The sequence below is a fragment of the Bombina bombina genome, chromosome 8, assembly GCF_027579735.1.
Source record: "Bombina bombina isolate aBomBom1 chromosome 8, aBomBom1.pri, whole genome shotgun sequence".
In the NCBI taxonomy this organism is placed as follows: domain Eukaryota; kingdom Metazoa; phylum Chordata; class Amphibia; order Anura; family Bombinatoridae; genus Bombina; species Bombina bombina.
Window position 1 is genome coordinate 182,055,635 of NC_069506.1, and position 15,061 is coordinate 182,070,695.

Sequence of the window (15,061 nt, forward strand, 5' to 3'; positions counted from 1 at the left end):
AAATAAGGGCGTCGCTTTTGTCTCCACATTATTTAAGTCTTATTTTTTCATTGCTTCTGGTTGCTAGAAGCTTGTTCTTTGGCATTTTTTTCCCATTCCTGAAACTGTCATTTAAGGAATTTGATCAATTTTGCTTTATATGTTGTTTTTTTTCTTACATATTGCAAGATGTCTCACGTTGCATCTGAGTCAGAAGATACTACAGGAAAATCGCTGTCTAGTGCTGGAGCTACCAAGCTAAGTGTATCTGCTATAATTTTTGGTATCTGTTTCTCCAGCTGTTGTTTGTATTGCATGTCATGACAAACTTATTAATGCAGATAAAATTTCCTTTAGTACTGTTACATTACCTGTTGCTGTTCCGTCAACATCTAATTTTCAGAGTGTTCCTGATAAACATAAGAGATTTTATTTTTTAAATCCATTAGGAAGGCTATGTCTGTTATTTCTCCTTCTAGTTTACATAAAAGTCTTTTAAAACTTCTCTTTTTTTCAGATGAATTTTTAAATGAACATCATCATTCTGATACTGTTTAATGGTTCTTCTGGTTCAGAGGTTTCTGTCTCAGAGGTTGATGCTGATAAATCTTTGTATTTGTTCAAGATGGAATTTATTCGTTCTTTATTTAAAGAAGTATTAATTGCATTAGAAATAGAGGATTCTGGTCCTCTTGATACTAAATCTAAACGTTTAAATAAGGTTTTTAAATCTCCTGTAGTTATTCCAGAAGTGTTTAATCTCCCTGATGCTATTTCTGAAGTAATTTTCAGGGAATGGAATAATTTGGGTAATTCTTTTACTCCTTCTAAACGTTTAAGCAATTATATCCTGTGCCATCTGACAGATTAGAGTTTTTTTGGGACAAAATCCCTAAGGTTATGGGGCTGTCTCTACTCCTGCTAAATGTGCTACTATTCCTACGGCAGATAGTAATTCATTTAAGGATCCTTTAGATAGGGAAATTGAATCCTTTCTAAGAAAAACTTACTTATGTTCAGGTAATCTTCTTAGACCTGCTATATTTTTAGCGGATGTTGCTGCAGCTTCAACTTTTTGGTTAGAAGCTTTAGCGCAACAAGTAACAGATCATAATTTTATTTTTTTTAGCATTATTATTATTCTATAACATGCTAATAATTTTATTGGTGATACCATCTTTTGATATCATTAGAGTTGATGTCAGGTATATGTCTCTAGCTATTTTAGCTAGAAAAGCTTTATGGATTAAACTTGGAATGCTGATATGTCTTCTAAGTCAACTTTGCTTTCCTTTTCTTTCCAGGGTAATAAATTATTATTTCAACTGTTTCTGGAAGGAAGGGAACTTTTTTACCAAAGGATAAAAAATCTAAGGTAAATTTAGGTCTAATAATCATTTTCGTTCCTTTCCTCACAATAAGGAACAAAAGCCTGATCCTTCATCCTCAGGAGCGGTATCAGTTCCGAAACTATTTCCAGTTTGGAATATATCCAAGCCTTATAGAAAACCTATAGCCAGCTCCTAAGTACCCATGAAGGTGCGGACCTTATTCCAGCTCAGCTGGTATGGGGCAGATTACGTTTTCTTCAAAGAAATTTTGATCAATTCCGTTCTCAATTTCTGGTTTCAGAACATTGTTTCAGAAAGGTACAGAATTGGCTTCAGTTAAGGCCTCCTGCTAAGAGATTTTTTTCTTTCCCGTGTCCCAGTTAACACAGCAAAGGCTCAGCATTTCTGAAATGTGTTTCAGATCTAGAGTTGGCTGGAGTAATTATGCCAGTTCCAGTTCTGGAACAGGGGCTGGGGTTTTATTTTATCTCTTCATTGTACCAAAGAAGGTCAATTCCTTCAGACCAGTTCCGGATCTATCAATATTGAATCGTTATGTAAGGATACCAACATTCAGTTTCTGTAGGACTGTCCTGCCTTTTGTTTAGCAAGGGCATTATATGTCTACAATAGATTTACAGGATGTGTATCTGCATATTCCGATTCATCCAGATCACTTTTAGTGTCTGAGATTCTCTTTTTAGACAAGTATTACCAGTTTTGTGGCTCTACCGTTTGGCCTAGCCTCAGTTCCAAGAATTTCTTTCAAAGGTTCTCGGTGCCCTTCTTTCTGTAATCAGAGAACAGGGTTTTGGTATTTCCTTATTGGACGATATCTGGGTACTTGCTCAGTCTTCTCATTTTCGAAGAATCTCATACGAATCGACTTGTGTTGTTTCTTCAAGTTCATGGTTGGAGGATCAATTTACCAATCAGTTCATTGATTCCTCAGACAAGGGTAACCTTTTTAGGTTTCTAGAATAGATTCAGTGTCTATGACTCTGTTCTTGTCAGACAAGAGAAGTTTAACATAGATTTCAGCTTGTCAAAACCTTCAGTCACAATCATTCCCTTTGGTAGCCTTATGCATGGAAATTTTAGGTCTTAGGACTGCCGCATCAGATGCGATCTCCTTTGCTCGTTTTCACATGCGACCTCTTCAGCTCTGTATGCTGAACCAATGGTGCAGGGATTACTCAAAGATATCTCAATTAATATCTTTAAACCGATTATACGACACTCTCTGACATGGTGGACAGATCACCATCGTTTAGTTCAGGGGGCTTCTTTGTTCTTCCGACCTGGACTATAATCTCAACAGATGCAAGTCTTACAGGTTGGGGAGCTGTGTGGGGGTATCTGATGGCACAAGGGGTTTGGGAATCTCAGGAGGTGAGATTTCCGATCAATATTTTGGAACTCCGTGCAATTTCAGAGCTCTTCAGTCTTGGCCTCTTCTGAAGAGAGAGTTGTTCATTTGTTTTCAGATAGACAATGTCACAACTGTGGCATACATCAATCATCAAGGAGGGACTCACAGTCCTCTGGCTATGAAAGAAGTATCTCGAATTTTGGTTTGGGCGGAATCCAGCTCCTGTCTAATCTCTGCGGTTCATATCCCAGGTATGGACAATTGGAAAGCGGATTATCTCAGTCGCCAAACGTTGCACCTGGGCGAATGGTCTTCACCCAGAGGTATTTCCTCAGATTGTTCAAATGTGGGAACTCCCAGAAATAGATCTGATGGCTTCTCATCTAAACAAGAAACTTCCCTGGTATCTGTCCGGATCCAGGGATCCTCGGGCGGAGGCAGTGGATGCATTATCTCTTCCTTACAAGTGTCATCCTGCCTATATCTTTCCGCCTCTAGTTCTTCTTCCAAGGGTATTCTCCAATATTCTAAAGGAATGCTCGTTTGTCCTGCTGGTAGCTCCAGCATGGCCTCACAGGTTTTGGTATGCGGATCTTGTCCGGATGGCCTCTTGCCAGCTGTGGACTCTTCCGTTAAGACCAGTCTTTCTGTCTCAAGGTTCTTTTTTCCATCAGGATCTCAAAACCTTAATTTTAAGGTGTGGAGTTTGAACGCTTGATTCTTGGTCAAAGAGGTTTCTCTGACTCTGTGATTGATACTATGTGACAGGCTCGTAAATCTGTATCTAGAGAGATATATTATAGAGTCTGGAAGACTTATATTTCTTCAGGATGGTTTAGATAAAGGTTTGTCCGCAAGTTTCTTGAAAGACAAATCTCTGCTCTTTCTGTTCTTTTTCACAGAAGGATTGCTAATCTTCCTGATATTCATTGTTTTGTACAAGCTTTGGTTCGTATAAAACCTGTCATTAAGTCAATTTCTCCTCCTTGGAGTTTGAATTTGGTTCTGGGGGCTCTTCAAGCTCCTCCTTTTGAACCCATGCATTCTTTGGTCATTATATTACTTTTTTGGAAAGTTTTGTTTCTTTTGGCCATCTCTTCTGCCAGAAGAGTCTCTGAATTATCTACTCTTTTTTGTGAGTCTCCTTTTCTGATTTTGCATCAGGATAAGGCAGTGCTGCGAACTTCTTTTGAATTTTTTACCTAAGGTTGTGAATTCTAACAACATTAGTAGAGAAATTGTGGTTCCTTCATTATGTCCTAATCCTATGAATTCTAAGGAGAAATCATTGCATTCTTTGGATGCTGTTAGAGCTTTGTAATATTATGTTGAAGCTATTAAGTCTTTCCGAAAGACTTCTAGTCTATTTGTCATCTTTTCCGGTTCTAGAAAAGACCAGAAAGCTTCTGCCATTTCTTTGGCATCTTGGTTGAAATCTTTATTTCATCATGCTTATGTTGAGTCGGGTAACACTCCGCCTCAAAGGATTACAGCTCATTCTACTAGGTTAGTTTCTACTTCCTGGGCGTTTAAGAATGAAGCTTCGGTTGATCAGATTTGCAAAACAGCAACTTGGTCCTCTTTGCATACTTTTACTAAATTCTACCATTTTGATGTGTTTTCTTCTTCTGAAGCAGTTTTTGGTAGAAACGTACTTCAGGCAGTGGTTTCAGTTTGAATCTTCTGCTTATGTTTTTTCATTAAAAATTTTATTCTGGGTGTGGATTATTTTCAGCAGGAATTGGCTGTCTTTATTTTATCCCTCCCTCTCTAGTGAGTCTTGTGTGGAAAGATCCACATCTTGGGTAATCATTATCCCATACGTCACTAGCTCATGGACTCTTGCTAATTACATGAAAGAAAACATAATTTATGTAAGAACTTACCTGATAAATTCATTTCTTTCATATTAGCAAGAGTCCATGAGGCCCGCCCTTTTTTGTGGTGGTTTTGATTTTTTTGTATAAAGCACAATTATTCCAATTCCTTATTTTATATGCTTTCGCACTTTTTTCTTATCACCCCACTTCTTGGCTATTCGTTAAACTGAATTGTGGGTGTGGTGAGGGGTGTATTTATAGGCATTTTAAGGTTTGGGAAACTTTGCCCCTCCTGGTAGGAATGTATATCCCATACGTCACTAGCTCATGGACTCTTGCTAATATGAAAGAAATGAATTTATCAGGTAAGTTCTTACATAAATTATGTTTTTTTTTTTTTAAAAAATAGTTTTATTTTACAGATAAGAAAGTTATACATCGTAAATGCACTTTTGTTAGGGTTACAATTCAATATGGCTTTACAGCTGTGTGGGTTGTACACATACAATGCTGTAAACAAATATGCATGTAGTGATAAAGGTAATAAACAATAAATCATATAGTAACATATTAAACGAATAAACAACATAAACAACACATTGTGCTTCCTGTTGTCCCTCATGTTTTCCCCCTCCAGTATCTCAAGGTCAGTTTCCACCTCTTCTGTCAGTATTTAGTGTCATATGTTTTGGTGTTTTATATCCTATTGGTATCAAACTTATTCCTCAAGTATTCTTCCCATAAAATCTTAATCTGTATGTACTTGTCTAACCTTCGTTGTTTAAGGTAGTGGTATTCCTCTAGCTGTATAGTGCGATTGCACTCCTGAACCCATAGCGCAGTGGTCGGGATTATAGAACTTTTCCAGTTCTTGGCTATTAGTTTCTTGATGCTGTTACTTGCTATGTTAAATAATTTAGTTTGTTCTGAGGTGAATTTTTTGGGGACTATGTGAAACAGTCACAAGAGTGGGTCTACTGGTAAGGCTTTATCTAGTAACTTTGATGTTTCCTTTGCGATTTCATCCCACATTGGGGTTATTTTAGGGCAAAGCCACCAGATATGTGCCATATGGCCGATTTGATCATGGCACCTCCAGCAGAGGTTGGAGGCTTCTCTGAATATTTTCTGGCATCTTGATGGAGTAAGATACCATCTATGGAGAATTTTCAGGTTTAACTCAATGAGGTTACTAGATGTGGCAGATCTCTTAATGGCTATAAATATCTTAGAGGCGTCAATGTGTGATATCTGAATTCCCAATTCCTCCCCCCATCTATTGATAAAGTGAGGGGTGTGACCTGGTGAATTTTGTTTCAGTAGTGCATAAATCATTGATAAGGTGTGTTTTGTAGGAGATTCTTTATGGCATAAGGACTCGAATGTCGTTAGTGGCCTCAACATATTCCTTTTATGCGGATGTCCTGACAGGTAATTGTAACACTGCATATAAAAATACCAATCTCTGAAACAATTAAAGCCTTGTTCGGTTAGGGCCGTTCTAGGGAACAACTGAGTTTCAGTACCCAGGTGGCACATCATCAATTCCCTGTCCGGTTGTGTGTCATTTTTTATCTTTGCTATTAGGCCAGGGGCGAATTCTTTATTAGAGATGAAAGAGGTAAGGGGAGAGTAAGTGGACGAGATGTTGGGGTGCTCTACTAGTATCTTTTCCCATATCAGCATGGTCTCCTGTACTGTGTGTGCGACGTATATCTGGGGTGATCTATTAATTGATGGTGTCCAGCATCTTGTGCCTAAGTGCAATGTACCAGCTATGTCATGTTCGAGGCGAACCCAGATTTTAAAGTTAAAGTTAGTATACCAGTCCACTATTCTCTGTAAGTGTGTGGCCTTCCAGTATGCGACGAGGTCAGGTACCCCCATTCCCCCGTTATCTAGTGTCTGATACATGTCTTTCCTATTGATCCGTGCGTGTCGTTTGTTCCATATAAATTCAAATATTTTAGTTTGCAGGGACGTAAGAAAAGTGCGTGGAAGGGCTATGGGTAGTGTCTGTATGATATATAATATTTTTGGCAGGATACTCATCTTAATGGCACTGATCCTGCCTATCCAGGATAGAGGTTTTCTACGCCAGGAAGACAGGGTGGATACTATTGATGATTGAAGTGGTAGGAAATTTGTCTCGAATATTTGGGTAATCTTTGGGGTTAAAAATATCCCTAGATATTTCAATTTGCTTTTTTGCCACTTAAATGTACATATACGTGAGATAGGTATTAAATCCCCTTCTGGTATGTTTATGTTTAGGATTTCTGATTTATTCTGGTTGATAAGAAAGTTTGAAATCTTTCCAAATGCATCTAGCTGTTTCAATAATCCTGGTATAGATTGTCTGGGGTTCGTCAAGAAAAAGAGCACGTCATCTGCATATAGAAGCATCTTATGTTGATGTCCCCTAACCTCAACTCCCTCAATGTCTACCGTGTGTCTAACCTTAAGTGCAAGCATTTCTATTACGCAGGCAAACAGGAGCGGGGACAGCGGACATCCCTGCCTGGTTCCGTTAGATATCACAAATGGGGCTGATAAAGATCCGTTTACCCGGATTCTAGCTGTCGGACAATGGTACATTGCAAATACCCTATCTACAAATGTCTCGCCAAGGCCCATTCTCATAAGGACCACCCGGAGGAACTGCCAGTTGACCCGTTCGAACGCCTTTTCAGCATCCGTGGATATTACCACAGTCGGAACACTGCGGTTATTAACATAATCTATCAAATTAAGGGCTCGTACAGTGTTGTCTTTGGCTTCCCTTGTGGGAACGAAGCCCACTTGGTCAGCGTGGATTAAATTTGGGAGTAAGGCGTTCAACCGGGTCGCCAGCAGCTTGGCATATATTTTCACGTCAGTGTTCAATAGTGATATCGGTCTATAGTTCTCGACTCTCGAGTGGTCCTTACCTTCCTTTGGGATTAGTGTTATGTGTGCAGCAAGGGAATTGCTAAGGAATGGTTCTTTACCGGAAATGGAGTTAAAGAGGGTCAGCATGTGTGGGGCTAGAATCTTACTGTATTTTTTATAGTAGTAGTTAGTGAAGCCGTCTGGGCCAAGGGCTTTTCCGGTCGGTAGGTCTTTTATGGCCAATAGGAGTTCTCTCATATTGAAGGGGGAATTAAGGGATTCTTTTTGTTCCTGGGTGATCTGTGGTATGTCAAAGTCCTTGAGGAAAGATTCTATGAGGTTAATATTAGTTGCGTCAGTAGGGGGAACAGTTGGTAAGTTGTAGAGGGACTCATAGTATGTGCGAAATGTCTCTGATATGCTAGAAGTAGAGTATACCATGCCTTTCCCTGGTCCACTGATAGACATAATATATGAGCGGTGAGTCCGTCGTTTCAATTTGCGTGCTAACAATCTACTACATCTGTTATCACTGTCATAATAAGTTTGTTGTAGTTTGAGTGCAAGTAGTTTGCAATCTCTGTCTAAAAGGGTGCCAACTATTTCCCTCTGCGTCTGTAAATCCTTTTTCAATGTTGTGTCTGTCGGTGTTTTTTTAAGTTTCTCCTCAGTCATAGTAATGTTATTCAGTGCGGTCTGTAGTGCGGTGCACTGTTGTTTATGGTTATGGGACTGTATGCTGATAAGATCCCCTCTAAGTGTGCTTTTATGTGCCTCCCATATAAGTCTAAAATCATCTATGGATGCTACATTTAGTTGAAAGTATTCCTGCAGACGATTCTCTATTTTTTCTTGGTATAGTGGGTGGTCTAATAAATTATTGTCTAATTTCCAAAGAAATGTGGAGTGTGGAGCTGAAGGCCATTCAATAGAACAGGTCACCATAGAGTGATCCGTCCAGCCTGTGGGGGTTATCGCTGACCTTATTGCCATGGACAAGCAGGACACGTCTAAAAGGATGTAGTCTATGCGGGAAAATCGGGAGCGTGGGAAGGAGAAGAAGGTATATTGGAGGTCTACCGGGTGATGTATCCTCCAGGTGTCGTGTACTGCTAGGTCTCTAATATGTTGTTTGATTCTATAAAGAACCCGGTTTGGTGTTGAGGAGAGCCCAGTTGATGTGTCTAATGCTGTGTTGAGGGAGACATTAAGATCCCCTCCTAGTATCAGTAGACCCCTTTTAATCTCAAGTATGGCATCCGAAAGGCGTTTGAAAAAGATGTCCTGCTGGGTGTTAGGGGCATATACACAGGCCATTGTGACTATTGTGTTATAGAGTTTGCCAGTCAAGATTAAATATCTGCCCTCTCGATCTCGTGTTAAGCTAAATAGAGTAAAGGGTATACCCCGTTTAATTAAGATTCCCACCCCATTAGTTTTACTATGGTTTGATGCGAAGTATGCCTCTCCAAACTTGTAACTAAATGTTTTGGGTTCTTTCTTGTGAAGGAAGTGGGTTTCCTGCAGCATTATGATATCCCCCTTGTTATCTTTAAAATCCTTAATAGCTATACTTCTTTTGTTTGGGGAATTAAGGCCCTTAGCATTAACTGTTATGATGTGCAACTGCGCGTTATTGGGAGCCATTATATGTCAGTATGATCACGATCTGTAGCTTGGTAGTGGGGCTAGTGTCCAACTGTTGAGAATGGGGAGTAGTTGTCAGAGTGAGGAGCAATACCATACAAGTCAGCATGCAGGTATTAGAAGGAGTATGTGTGATTATGTAAGCACAATGTGTAAAACAAAAACAAACATCAAGGGTAACATCAACAAAAACAAAAGTTAACGAGTAAACATTAGAACATGTAAACACATCGCCGGAGTGACTGAGGAATAGTCCCTCCGGCAAAACAGTTATCCTAATAGGATGTGGGGTCAGCCGGGTACTTAGGCCCAGGCAGATGTGGAATTATTTAACATCCATTGAAAGGATGATATAAATGGGTAATAGTAACATGGTTCATATATTTTTGCACAATGGAAATGGCCTGGTTATGGCAGGTTAAAACTATACATATATAACGTAACTACTTCATATAGTCACTAGAATTGTCCTTGTGGGCGGTTCAAGCAAATGAATGCCTATAGTTAAAATAAACAACAACAGATAATAAAGGCATGACAAGTAATTTTTACACCAATCTCACCCAACCATGGACCTTGGGAGACAATTAAGTCCTTCAATAATACATCATGAGTTCAGTCTGTCTTTCCTCTTCTTATAAGCAACTTTGTGCCATTGTGTCCCTGCCAAGAGATGTGGTGGTGAAGCTGTTTTGTCAGGAGGCTTCTCAGATAGTTGAGGCGGCTGGATTGACAGGCCCAAGCCCTTAGAGAAGGACTCCAGGTCTTGAGGCCCTCTGTAGGTGTGAATCTGGCCTTCCTTAGATACCATCAAACTAAAGGGAAACCCCCAGCGATACTTGATATCATTCTCTTGTAGTGCAGTGGTGATAAATCGGACATCTCTTCTACGTTGTAGAGTGCTTGGGCATAGGTCTGGGTAAATTTGTAGGGTATGATCCAGATACATTATTTTCCTCAGTTGTCTCGATTTGGACCAGATTTCCTCCCTGTCAGTGAATCTCAGGAATTTAAGGATAACATCCCTAGGGGGTGCACCAGTTGGTGGAGGTGGGCGCAGAGCCCGATGTACTCTTTCCAGTTCCATATCAGGTATATCTGGGTCCCCCATCAGATGGTGAAAGAGGTTCTGCATATATTCTCTGAGTTCAGAGCTTTTTATTGACTCTGGTATACCCCTTACTCTTAAGTTAGACCGCCGACTGCGGTTTTCGAGATCCTCAATTCTTTCTTGCATTGTCTCTATTTGTGAGGATTGAACGTTGGCATGTGTATCTAGGCTCCCTACCATTTCAGAGATGGTAGTTTGCATGTCTTCTACTTCCTCTACTCTGCACCCTAAGGCGTTTATGTCAGTTCTCATGGAGGTAAGCTCTTTGGTTATTAATGCCAATAAATTATGTTTTTTTAATAGAAATTCTCTTCACCACCATGGAAATGAACATTTATTTTTACTGTGTTGTTGTATTCTATTAAACATTTTTGAATTACTATAAATTAATACATCCTTAAATGTTTTGTTTTTGACAGATGAAAAAGAAAAACAAGATGGGAGAAAATTCTGTATACTTTTTGTTTATATGGCTGCTTTCCGTTCATGCAGAAGTAACCTTTGGTAACACCATCATACAACCTACAAGATTATTAAATAATTATGTTAACAGTAATGCTGATGAAAATAATTCTCTTCTGGAAATTAGTCACATCACTTCTGATTCTAGACTGGCAGCCAACAGTAATGACTTCTTACCTGAAACCTTTCAAGACAAAAAGAACTCTACATACTTATCAAGCCAACTGGACTCTCAAGGGTCTGCCATTTTAGGTTCTATAACACCAAACGAAAATCTGTCACTGCCCAGTTTAACCAATGATAAAGATAATGTCAGCAGTGGTTTACTTATAAATCAAACTAAGGGTTTAAACCTTTCTACCGAAAATCCTGAAAATTTGCATTTGACACCTCTTAACCTTTGGACAGCTCATGAAAACATAACCAATGGCAACAAAAGTAATCTCACTGAAAACCGCTCTGATTATGAAAATGTTCATGATACCTATATTGGGGGAGTGAACGTGCAAAACTGTAAGTTTGTAAATTTTTGACTTATTGTATTCAATCAGGTTTTGGCATAGGTTTAAAAATGCACAATTGTTTCAAGTTATGTGAGAAAAACAAACAATATTGGGATTCCTATTATTATCAGTTGTTTGTAGAGCGCCAACAGATTCTGCAGCGCTATAAACAAATGCGGAGTACAACAAAACAATTATATGGATCAAATGGGTAGAGGGCCCTGCCAAGAGTTGCACGGTTGTAGTCAGCTCTTAAGAAGGTGATCTACAAACAGCTGGGCTCTTCGGCTTACATGCTAAGGGGGTTCAGGGGATAGCGAAGGAGGAGAGGAACTGGTATAAAGAAAGGTTAGCGTAGGTTGTATGCATCCCTGAACAGTCTTTAGGGAGCGCTTGAAGCTTTCAAAACTAGGGGAGAGTCTTGTGGAGCGAGGCAGAGAGTTCCACAAGATGGGAGCCAGTCTGGAGAAGTCCTGTAAACGGGAATGTGATGAGGTAATGAGAGGTGGAGAGGTGGAGAGTAGGAGGTCATGAGTAGAGCGAAGGGGATGGGAGGGAGAGTATCTGGAGACAAGGTCTGAGATATAGGGGGGAGCAGTGCAATTGAGGCCTTTGTATGTCAGAGTGGGAATTTTGTGTTTGCTCCTAGAGGCAAGAGGAAGCCACGTGTAAGGAAGATGAGCTTGGCAGAGGCATTCATTATGGATTGTAAAGGAGCTAGGCGGCAGCTAGGGAGACCAGAAAGGACAGAGTTGCAGTAATCGAGGTGGGAAAGGATGAGAGAGTGGATTAAAATCTTAGTTGTGTCTTGTGTAAGGAAGTGTCTAATTTTAGAGATGTTTTTAAGGTGGAAGCGACAGGCTTTAGCCAAGGACTGAATTTGAGGAGTGAAAGAAAGATCTGAGTCAAATGTGACCCCAAGACATCGGGCATGCGGGGTAGGGGTAATGATGGACTTGTCAACAGTTATAGAGAGATTGGGGGTGGAGATTTTGGAAGAAGGGGGGAAAATAAGGAGCTCAGTTTTGGAGTGATTTAGCTTGAGGTAGTGAGAGGACAACCAGGAAGAGATGTGAGAAAGACAGTTAGTGACATGGGTTAGCAAGGAAGGAGATAGGTCTGGTGCAGAGAAATAGATTTGGGTGTCGTCGGCATACAAATGATATTGGAAACCGTGGGACTTTATTAGGGAACCTAGTGATGACGTGTAGATTGAGAAGAGAAGGGGACAGAGGACAGAGCCTTGCAGTACTCCGACAGAAAGTGGTGACGGGGCAGAGGAGGTCCCAGAGAAGGCTACACTAAAGGTACGGTTTGACAGGTAGGAAGAGAGCCACAAGAGGGCTGTGTCACAGATGCTGAAGGATTGGAGGGTTTGAAGCAAAAGAGGGTGGTCAATAGTGTCAAAGGTTGCGGACAGATCAAGGAGGATAAGCAGAGAAAAGTGGCCTTTTGCTGTAGTAGGTCGTTGGTAACCTTAACAATTGCTGTCTCTGTGGAGTGATGGGGATGAAATCCAGATTGCAGTGGGTCAAGGAGGGAGATTGATGTAAAGAAATGGGATAGGCGTGCATATACTAGTTTTTCAAGAAGCTTTGAGGCAAGAGGGAGGAGGGAAATAGGGCGGTAGTTGGATGGGGAGGTAGGATCAAGGGAATGTTTTTTGAGCATAGGTGTGACTACTGCATGTTTCAGAGATGAGGGAAATATACCCGTGCTGAGGGAGAGGTTGAAACTGTGTGTGAGTATAGGGGTAATGGTAGCAGAGAGGGAGGGGAGTAGCTTCTTAATAGGGTCTAAGGGACAGGTAGTGAGGTGAGAGCGCAGTATAAGTGCCGAAACTTCCTATATGCCAAGCACATTTTCTTAGTGGTTTTAGACATGAAAATGCACTCACAAGTCACTTGTTAATTCTAGGTTTAAACAGCTCTCACTAAATTCATTTCAATTCCAGTGAGGTAACACATAATATTGCATAACATATAAACATGATACTTTTTAGAGGAATACTAATTTCTTACTTGAGACATTTAGCATGGTTGCTTGGGGAGAAATTTACCTAAACAAATATAAATTTGTTTAAGGAAAACAGAACTATTAGGCATAGTGGGCGAGATTATGCAGCGCAGGCTTCAGTGTAACTTCTGAAACCCGCGTTGCCCGTTATTTCCCCTCGCAGATCGGGGAATTACATAAACCCTGCTGGCAGTTCATAAAGTGCCGTAAGTAGGATAAACTAGAGATTTCCAGAAATGTGCGTAAATACAAATTTCTGGAGTCGCCAGTGACTTATGGCACATTAGAAACTGCCAGTGCCTAAGAAAATAAAAAAAACCTATATCCGCATTCCCCCCATATCGCAGCTAATAATAAAAGTATTAACCCCTAAACTGACAACCCCCCACAACGCAATATGTTTAATTAAACTATTAACCCCTAATCAGCCATTCACCCACATCGCAAACTACCTAATAAATGTATAAACCCCTAACCCGCCATTAACCCACATCGCAATTAACCTAATAAATCTATTAACCCCTAAACCGCCAAACCCCCCAACGCATTTCACCTATTTAAATTAATAAACCCCCTAACATAACACCCCCTAAATTAACCACGATTACCTAAATTAAAAAATACTAAATTACAATTAAGATAAAAAACCTACTTTAAAAATAAAAAACTAAGTTTAAATTAATCTAAAATTACAAAAAATAAAAAAATCTAACATTAGACAAAATAATAAAACAAATTATCGGAAAAAAAAAAAAAAAACCTAATCCCTATGAAAATAAAAAGATCTCCCAAACCAAAAATAACCCTAATCTAAACTACCAATAGCCCTTAAAAGGGCCTTTTGTAGGACATTGCCCTAAGTTAAACAGCTCTTTTGCATTAAAAAAATACTAATTCCCCTACTCTAACAGTAAAACCCCCACCCACCAAACCCCCAAAATAAAAAAATCCTTAAATACCCATTGCCCCTAAAGGGGCATTTGTATGGGCATTGCCCTTAATTAAGGGCATTCAGCTCTTTTACAAGTGCCCATTAAATTTGTAATCTAAAAAATAACCCCACCAAAAAATAAAACAAATCCTAACTCTAAGCCCCAAATAGGTACTCACCATTCCCGGGGCGCGATCCGATATACGGTGCAAGTTTCGGCGCAAGCGTGGAAACCTGCACCGCCCGTAATTTCACCTCGCACAGCGAGCTATCACATATACGGCGCCGGCAGTTCCTAAAGTGCTGTAAGTCGGACAAACTAGCGATGTCCAGAAATAAGTGTAAGTACAAATTTCTGGAGTCGCCAGTGACTTACAGCACTTTAGAAACTGCCGCCGCCTAAAAAAACTGACTAAAATGTTAAATCTCCCGTTACTGTTTAACACGCCTCCCAAACATAGCCCGACACGTATACCCCTCTATCCGCAATCCCCCCTCTCACTCCTAACAATAAATGTATTAACCCCTAAACCGCCGCTCCCGGACCTCACAGCCACCTATATTAACTGTATTACTCCCTAATCTGAGCCCCCTACACTGCCGTCACCTATATTATATGTATTAACTCCTAATCTGAGCCCCCTACCCCGCCGCCACCTATGTTATATGTATTTACCCCTAATCTGATCCCCCTACACCGCCGCCACCAATATTAACTGTATTACCCCTAATCTGAGCCCCCTACACCACCGCCACCTATATTATGTATATTAACCCCTAATCTGAGCCCCCTACACCGAAGCCACCTATATTATATATATATTAACCCCTAATCTGAGCCCCCTATACCGCCACCACCTATATTAACTATATTACCCCCTAAACCTAAGTCTAACCCTAACACCCCCTAACTTAATTATTATTTAAATAAATCTAAATAATATTAATATTATTAACTAAATTATTCCTATTTAAAACTAAATACTTACCTGTAAAATAAACCCTAAGATAGCTACAA

At 40.0% G+C, this 15,061-nt stretch overlaps 1 protein-coding gene across 1 annotated transcript in view; it reads left to right on the forward strand.

Annotated features, from left to right (window-relative positions):
* The window catches only part of GFY (golgi associated olfactory signaling regulator), a 77,038-nt gene that overhangs the window by 29,474 nt on the left and 32,503 nt on the right, over positions 1-15,061 (forward strand). The window contains exon 2 of the mRNA XM_053690764.1: positions 10,551-11,106. Within this exon, the coding sequence (XP_053546739.1) occupies positions 10,551-11,106 (556 nt within the window). The remainder of the gene's footprint in view (positions 1-10,550; positions 11,107-15,061) is intronic.